This window comes from Trifolium pratense, linkage group LG3, assembly GCF_020283565.1.
Source record: "Trifolium pratense cultivar HEN17-A07 linkage group LG3, ARS_RC_1.1, whole genome shotgun sequence".
Classification (NCBI taxonomy): domain Eukaryota; kingdom Viridiplantae; phylum Streptophyta; class Magnoliopsida; order Fabales; family Fabaceae; genus Trifolium; species Trifolium pratense.
Genome location: NC_060061.1, coordinates 27821829 through 27830918, shown reverse-complemented (window position 1 = coordinate 27830918; position 9090 = coordinate 27821829). Strand labels below are relative to the sequence as shown.

The 9090-nt window shown below is 29.6% G+C and overlaps 1 protein-coding gene across 1 annotated transcript; it reads right to left on the bottom strand.

Annotated features, from left to right (window-relative positions):
* Window positions 1-1295: 1295 nt before the first annotated feature.
* Window positions 1296-1986, bottom strand: LOC123917354 (signaling peptide TAXIMIN 2-like). The gene is made up of 2 exons (XM_045969047.1): window positions 1680-1986; window positions 1296-1581 (listed from the first exon to the last, which is right to left on the bottom strand). The coding sequence occupies exons 1-2, from the start codon at window positions 1793-1795 to the stop codon at window positions 1458-1460; spliced, it is 240 nt and encodes a 79-aa protein (XP_045825003.1). The 5' UTR covers window positions 1796-1986; the 3' UTR covers window positions 1296-1457.
* Window positions 1987-9090: the final 7104 nt, after the last annotated feature.

Sequence of the window (9090 nt, the reverse complement as noted above, 5' to 3'; positions counted from 1 at the left end):
CCCATCGGGTTTCGGGTATCCCCATTACGCCTCTTTCCACATGAATTTAGATTATATTTTAATATTTTTTTATTAAAAAAAAAGAAGTTAAATGTCCAAAATTATTTTCTCTCAACAATATTTTTTAAATAAGAAAAAAAAATAGAGAAAATGGTTTGTTTAATATTCAAATTAAAATAAAAAATAAATATATGAACGTAATTTAAGAGATTGTTTAAGCGTTTTTAATTTAAAATAGGTGAAATCTAATTTTTAGTATAAGCGGGGCGGGTTCGGGGTGAGTATCAATGTACCCATTACCCGCCCCAAACCCATCTTTTGAAATCGGGGAAAACCCAAACCCGAACCCAAACCCAGTCAACTCGGGTTTTCCCCGTCAAAATGGGTATGGTTTGGGTGGGTACCCGCGGATATGGGTTTTGTTGCCATGCCTAGGTACGAGAATCAGTGCGTATTGGAGGTTTGTTCATTTGCTGGTTTGAGATGTGAAAGCTCACGCATTTGTTTGTCCACCCATTTGGGTTTTATGATATTCTCATCATTCTATCTATTTGATGTTCGACTGTTTGGCTTGAAAGAGTTGTTTTTCTTGTTGTTGTTGTCGAGAGTTATTGATTCTTTGATTCGTTTCATGTTGACGATCGGTCCATTGACTAACTAGACTAGAGACCGTTGATTGGTTACTACTACTTGTTAGAAATAACTAGAGGTTGAATCCACTTGTGTTGTTTTAATTGTCTTAATAATTCTTTTGTTTAGGTTAACCTGCACTTTGCGTGAATCCATTAGATTATGTTTGATATATCCGCCTAGTTTTTTTTTCTTGTATAATTTTTCGTTTTTTATATATTATTATGAGTATGCATTCTTTTTTTTTTTTACGTTTATTATGAGTATGTCGCTGCATTTTAATTTTATTAACTTATAAATTTCTTTTATTATCAATTCCTATGTTTTAAAAATCCAACCAATCGTTAGTTGGTTCAGTGGTGATTGACGCTGAACTTGATAGGGATGACCACGGTTCGATCCTCCGCAACTGCAATTTGGAGGGGGCTGGAACCACTTAATGTCAAAACTGACCCTCGAACCAGATTAAACTGGTGGTGAAAACAAAAAAAATACTCAAGAGGGCATTAAAATATTAAAAAATCTAACTAAATAGTGTTAATTAACTAAATAATAAATTTTAATGAATAAAATGGAAATAGTTTATTTTCACTAAAAAATTGAAATAGTTGTACAACTATTGTGAATCACTAACTAAACAATATCTAGCTTTTATATATATATATATATATATATTAAAAGGAGCTTTTGCACCTCAATTAGTAGAAGCTCTTTATATCTCCCTATATATTCCTCACAAAAACTAATTCCAAATTGGAATTACAAACTAAAATAGAAAAAAAAGAGTTTATGCTACAAATTAACACTTATCCTCTACTACGTACTAATTAACAAGGAATTTGGCCAATGAACCATCTAAGAACTCGAACTGGAAGCTTTACCATACTCACACCAACATTGACCAATCCTGTGCAGCATATGCAACATGGACAACAACAATTCAAAATTGACCTACAAAATAGGATGAAAAATGAAACTTAGAATAAGAAAAATAAAAGCATAGAAAAATGCAAAAGTAATGAGATTAATTAAAATAAAAAGTTACATACCCGATAACCCAAAAAATTGCTCCTATGAGTGATAAAACCAAAGATAATACAGCAAAGGGTAATCCAATGATGAAGCCCAAAGGCCTGCATTCGCAAAATTCATCGTCACTCGACATTTTTAGGACTCTGTTTCTTTATGATTTGAATCTGAAGATGAAAGAAGAATATCGTGAAGTAGTACAGTATATATACTAGTATAATACAGTAATGTTATTAATAATAAGCCGTCTTGATTTCGACGTAATTTCCAATGGAAAACCAACCGTGACGAGAACTCTGATGACTTATTTTAAGCATAGTTGACTAGTAAACTGGTAGTACTCACTCCGGTCCTTTTTATAAGAAACACTTTGGAATTTTTATTTGGTCCTTTTTATAAGAAACACTTTGACACAATTCCATTTGTACCCTTATTAAATACAATCAAATAATTCATTATAATGCTAGTGCATTAATTAGAGAAGTCTATTTCTCATGCTAATCAAGGGTTAGTTTTGGAATAAAACATAAAATGTTAGAATCATTAATGAGAAAATTTAGCTTCCTTAATCTGTGTGATTTTGTTAAAGTATTTCTTATAATAAGGACCGGAGGGAGTATCATTTTTCTATGATTCGTAATCTATTATTTATATGTTTAGGAGTTTTTTCTCATGGAAACTTTCATACATGACATTCTCTTGATCAACCAATTTTTTTCTAATCTTACATGGCATCTTCTAAGACCACATTTGCTTATGTGTTGTTTGGTTAAAACTCCTTAAGGTTTACATATCCAATTTTGGTTGATTTTGATTTCGATCTTATCTTCTTAATTAATTTGATCTTATATTATTAATCAATCACTACCACTATTCTCACAATTGTCTTAATTATTACACATTTTCTATTTAATTGTTTTAATACTCTGTTACTAATTATATCATGGTAGGAACCAAAATGACAAATTAAGGAATGTTAATTAATATTGTATTCCACATCTCACTATAAATATAAACAACTCTCCTGATACATTTTTTCCAACTTTCTCCCATCATTCATTCTTTCTTTTATTCTTCTTTATTTTCTTTCATATTTTTTTCTCATGATCTAATTTTTTTTTTCATGTGATTCAGGTGATTTTATATGCGTTAAATCCATATTGATCCATGATCCTAAGGACATAGTCGTTATTTTAGATGGAACAATTACAAGCATAATTTTTCATGCAACAAGAAATTCGATGCTAGATTTCAATAATGTAATTATGTCTATTATATAGAACGATTTGTAGTTTTAGGTTTAATGATTGTATTTTGTAATTTAGCCAATATTTATAATTTGGGGTTCAATTTCAAGATATCACGAGAAAAAACACTAATCATCACTTCTTATATAATTTTTATTCCTCCTCAAAATGATTCGGATGTTCTCTATAAGCATTTGTTGAGATGCCATTTTCTCACAACCTTTTCAATTAGCATGAATTCATGTACTATATTAATTTTTATAAAGTCAATTATTTGGCAATATGACGATTATCATTATAAATCAAATTCTAAAGTTGGACTTCATCTACTTTATTTGGCAAAAATCGTTATTTCCAATTTAGAATTTTTTTAATTATTTATTGTCGGTTAATTTACATTAATGTGCTCCACCAAAAAATAGATATTCATGCACATTATTGTAAATTTCTTAAAAAAAATCAAATATAGAATAAATCAAATAATTTATTGACCAGACTATTTTATATGAACAATGTCTATATTCATGTCTTGATTCAACTGAAACATTAAATATGGAAAGTTTTAATTATTAATCCACTCATTTTTGAAATATATTTAATTAAACCAATCCCAATTAATTATTAATATGATTAATTACTATTAAAGTTTGAAACAAGACTCTACAAAAAAAATTGGAAACAAGATCATTTTGTCCTATAATTTATCAATCAGATAATCATTATTATTTTTTTGACAAACACAGACTTAACTAATCAGATAATTATTATAAAGTTAATATTAAATCATATTTACAATTTCGATGTTCTTCCTATTTCGATCTTTATTCTAATTTCTGACAATTTACAGAGAATGAATATTTCACACGATTATTTTACAACATACAGGGAATGAATATTTAATTTACAAGAACTTTTGATAGAATTTTACATGATTATATAATTTTATCATATGTAAATAATAGTTGAGATGATAGTTCAGGAACATAAATTTAACTTCGTAAAATCAAGGAAATTAATTTGTCCTTTTCCCCAATTGTTTTTTAAATATTTTTATGGAAATTTTTTATTAGTTGAATTATCGATGTAACTATATATAAATTTAACACAATAATTATTTTAAATGATTAAATAATAAAAAAAGTTAGAGTTGCGACTGGCAAAAAAAATAACATGGGAGTGAAAGATCACTCTCCACCCTGCTTCCCTTTTAAAATCACTAAAAAAGTATTATTTTTTATATTTAAATAAATTACATTAAATAAAAAAATAATTTTATAAATAATTAAAAAATCACAAAATAATAAAATTTTAATAATTTATATTTTCCATTGAACATTAACCCGTGCAATCGCACGGGTAAGTTAAACTAGTAGGAATAGTTTAGAGGTGGTTGCTTAACGCCTACATGGATATATTAGAGCATCTTTAATGGGAGAATAAGTTTTGGTTGCTTGAAGTATTTTTTGTGGGACAAAATTGCCACATTGCATTTAAGCAACCTCTAAATAATTTTATTCCAATGAAAATTAATATAAGCAACCTATATTTGACCCACCAGTTTATATTTTTTTATTTTCATTTAATTAATATTGAGTCAAATTTTAAATTTTAAATAAATAAATTATTCATTTATTTTTTACTGAATTGTTAATGTGTGTACCGTAATAAATGTAGAATTAGCTTGACTAAAAAAATAAATAAAGAGTATAATTTGGGATGGAGAACAACACAAGATCCAGACACTTTTTTCTTTTGCTGGGTAACTCTAGAGACACCAACTCCATTAATCAATTTCTCAAAATCTCACCCCAAAACAAAACACTCTCAAACTCCCCTTCAATTGATAACTCACAACAAATCTAGATCCATGATTCTCTTCCTCCATAGATTTGATATTTATTTTTTTTTAGACATTTATAAATCTATTTTTTGGATTTATTATTCTCTTCCTCAATTTCTATGGATCTCACAACAAATTAATTTATATATTTTCGGATTTCGTTTGAGATTGCAGCAATAATTTATTAGGCTGATCCGATTTTTTTCTCTCCTTATCTATGAAGTCCGTTTGAGATTGTAGCAAGCTGTCAAGCTTTTATTATTTTTTTAATGATAAGCAACACATCATTTCATTGCTTCAGAAAGCAACTGACACAAAATATTAAGCAATGAGAATGCCACCTGTATCTACTCCAAAGCTGAAAAACTTGAAATAGAGAACTAATGTATCCATGTAGGCGCTAAGCAACCACCGTTGTAGTTGCTCTTAGTTCTCTGTTTCAAGTTTTTCAGCTTTGGAGTAGATACAGGTGGCGTTCTCATTGCTTAATATTTTGTGTTAGTTGCTTTTTGAAGCAATGATGTGTTGCTTATCATTAAAAAAATAATAAAAGCTTAGCATCTTGCTACAATCTCAAACGGAATTCATAGATGAGGAGAGAAAAAAAACTAGATCAGCCTAATAAATCCTTACTGCAATCTCAAATGAAATCCGAAAATATATAAATTAATTTGTTGTGGGTTACAGATTTGTTGTGAGATCTATAGAAATGGAGGAAGAGAATAATAAATCCAAAAAATAGATTTATAAATGTCTAAAAAAAAATAGCAGATCTATGGAGAAAGAGAATCATATATCTAGATTTGTTGTGAGTTATCAATCGAAGGGGAGTTTGAGAGTGTTTTGTTTTATGGTGAGATTTTGAGAAATTGATTAATAGAGTTGGTGTTTCTAGAGTACCCAGCAAATGAAAAAAAGTGTATGGATCTTGTGTTGTTCTCCATCCCAAATTATACTCTTTATTTATTTTTTTAGTCAAGCAAATTCTTCATTTATTACGGTACACACATATTAACGATCTTTTATATTATAAGCTTGTATACACAAGCAAACCCTAAATCCTAATTTGTTTTCCTTGTTTTCCCTCCATTTTATCTTGCAATTTTTATTAAAAAATAATACAATTTTGTTTTGACTAGGATTCAAACCTGCAACGCTTTAGTGCAAGATAGTATTTTCAACCACTATGGCAAGTATTCCAATTATGATTAAAATTATGTGCAATAATTGATAAGCACCATCAATTTTAAAAGTATACCATATCAAAATTATTGTTGACTATATTATTCATCACGAAATATTTTTATGTCTTTCCTGATCAATGATTTTTTTTTCTACCGGATCATAAATTTAGAGAATAATTATCATGTGAGATTTGGAAAGTTATTATCACGTGTAATTTGGAAAGTTATTATCAAACTTAATTCTGCTAAATCAATTTTTTTTGCAATACAACCAAACACAACCATAGTCATGTCACTAATCACATTCATTATTTTGATTTTAACATTGCAGATTTAATATTAACCGATGATCAATTGATACAATATGCACTAGCAGACCAATTGTGATTTAAATTATGTCCACAAAGTGTTAAGCTCCATCAACTTTCATAGGAAATATTTCACACGACAATTAAGCACCATCAATTTTCATTGCACAATTTAAACAATTAAAAACCTATAAATCTCTTATATTATAAGCTTGCTAACATAAGCTAACCCTAAACCAAATTTTTTTCCCCTCTCATTTTCTCTTTCTTTTTATTGCAGCTTTGTATTAAAAAAATACAGATATGTCATCGAACCTGCATACCTTATTTACAATAAAACCTTTCAACCGCTAAAACATGTGCTTCAATTATGAAAGAATTTAGGAATCCTAATATGTTAACCCTGTTTTCAATAAATTTGAACGGCGGAATTAATCACAATTTTTATTTATTTATAGATGTCTAATAAAGTTTATGTTCTTGATTGTGTCTTTAATTTTTTTTTAACCTTTAATTATCATCAATATTTTAAGCTTTAGTTATCAGCAATTTTTTTTAATAAGTAAACAAAACGATGGGGGTCCAAAATTATTTAAAAAATATATAAAATATAAAATAAGCACATAAAACAAATATAGAATAATTAGTCCATGAAATTCCATATACTACTCTTATTGAAAATGCTCTTAGAATTTTTGTATTTTATTTTTTATTGTTATATATTACACCTAATTAGACTCATGCACCGCATGGGTCAAAGTTCTAGTTAGTAAAAAATAAATGAATAATTTATTTATTTAAAATTTAAATTTGACTCAATATTAATTAAATGAAAATAAAAAAATATAAACGGGTGCGTCAAATATAGGTTGCTTATATTAATTGTCATTGGAGTAAAATTGTTTAAAGGTTGCTTAAATACAATGCGGCAATTTGGTCCCACAAAAAATACTTCATGCAACCAAAACTTGTTCTCGCATCGGAGATGCTCTTAGTACTAGTACTGTACTTGCCATTTTGTTTTATCTAACTTAATTTTTATGTTTATTCTCAACAAAAATAAAATTCTATTTTTATGTTGGTCCTATTTTATCAAGAGTTTAGATCAACTCTATTTCCTTATACTCTATTTTTTTCACTTTATTTCATAGATTTACGACATGTGGCAAATAAAAATTTAATATCAAACTCTTATCATGTGTCAATTCATCATAATTGTTACTTCCCCAGTTCCAATAAATAGCCTAATTTTGATTTAGTGTACTATTTGAAATAGGATTACGGACAATACTATGTGTATGCAATAATGATAGTAGTCGTCTGATTTAAACAAGTGGTTGAGATTAATAATTTAATCTCCGTCGTCTTATCTAAAATCAATTGTGATTCAAAACAATGAAAAATTGTGTTATAAATAATCTCCGTCGTCTTGAACATTTTGTGTTCATGTGGTGGTGGTGTCATTGCATATTACTAATGTATATTGTTTTTGTTTAAGATTTATTTTCAGATATTCGATTGGGAGGTTGAAAAGAAGACCCGCTTTGTGTATGTTCTTTAAGTTTTTAATAGAGATTAACCAATCTTAAAAGGTGGATTTTTTTTGCATATATAATGTTCTGGACAGGACCTAAGCCTAACCCGACATCGAGCTTGGCTCACTTAGGCGACAAGCTCGACCCACTCAGGCGTCAAGCACAACCCACTTAGGCGGCGAGCTCAACCCACTCAGGCGTCGAGTTCGGTCCACTTAGGCATTGAGTTTGGCCCCCTTAAGCGTCGAGCTCGATCCACTTATAGTGTCGAGCTCAGTCCACTTAGGACTCGAGCTCAGCCCACTTAGGCGTTGAGCTTGACCTACTTAATCGTCGAGCTCGCCCTGCTTTGTTGTCGAGCTCGACCAAATTGGACGACAGGCCAAAGCAACGTGTTCTTGTTCAATTGTCACAGAGAGGTCAACGCTTCTGTAATGGCCGACATCAGAATGATTGACATTTACTGTCAATCATGGTTGTCCGGTCGTTATTCCGACAGCCATTAATGACAAGGACAACATATTCGTCCTCACATTTATGATTTTGGCTTTGTATTGTGGACTATATATACCCATCCAGAAGGACCAGGTACGATTCATTTATACTCTTAGATGAAGTGGTAACCCACTTAAATTAAACTCACATATAATTGTGAGATATCAGGTTCGAACCCGAGTCACGATGTCCGGCTTAACAATTTTCGCATTTTTGCAAATTGAGCTAGAACTTATGAAACGATTCATTTCTACTCTAAAATCTCCACCTCACGTAAATTTTAACTTGAACGTTGCAATATATGCAAGTACATCTCGATCGTCTTTCTCTACCATCACAGCGAGATAGGGCTCCCCCGGCTACCACTGTTCTGAACGGATAAGATCAACAAATAACATGTAATTCATTTTTTTTATAAAAAAAAGCAGAAGATTTATACGGATATATGCAATTATGCATGCAGACCAGGGCCGTCTCCGAGTATTTAGAGGTCCCGGACAAATGATAAGAATGACCCCTTATAAAAATATAGTTTTTTTAAAAAAAATAAATAGAGTGATTGTACTTGTAGTAAAAAAAACCATTTTTAAAATAGTTTGTCTGTAAAAAAACAGTTTATGTGATGTATTTTGTATTGTATGAATTGATATATATTATTAAAATGACACAAGGAATTTTTTTTTTTTTTTATGTATACACAATTCAATAGTTGTTTAAAATTTAAGTGGTCATTTATTTTATTTTTTGAAACATAAATGGTCATGGTGGATTCTAGGGTGAGGGCTCTATTAAGTCCCTCACCGGTGTACCTCTCAACTTAAC

What these genes read in the sequence shown, in the direction of transcription:
- LOC123917354 (XM_045969047.1), bottom strand. Translation starts at nt 1,795, where the DNA reads ATGTCGAGTGACGATGAATTTTGCGAATGCAGGCCTTTGGGCTTCATC. An exon ending in GCAATTTTTTGGGTTATCGG is followed by an intron (nt 1,582 to 1,679) that starts GTATGTAACTTT and finishes CCTATTTTGTAG; the next exon opens with GTCAATTTTGAATTGTTGTT.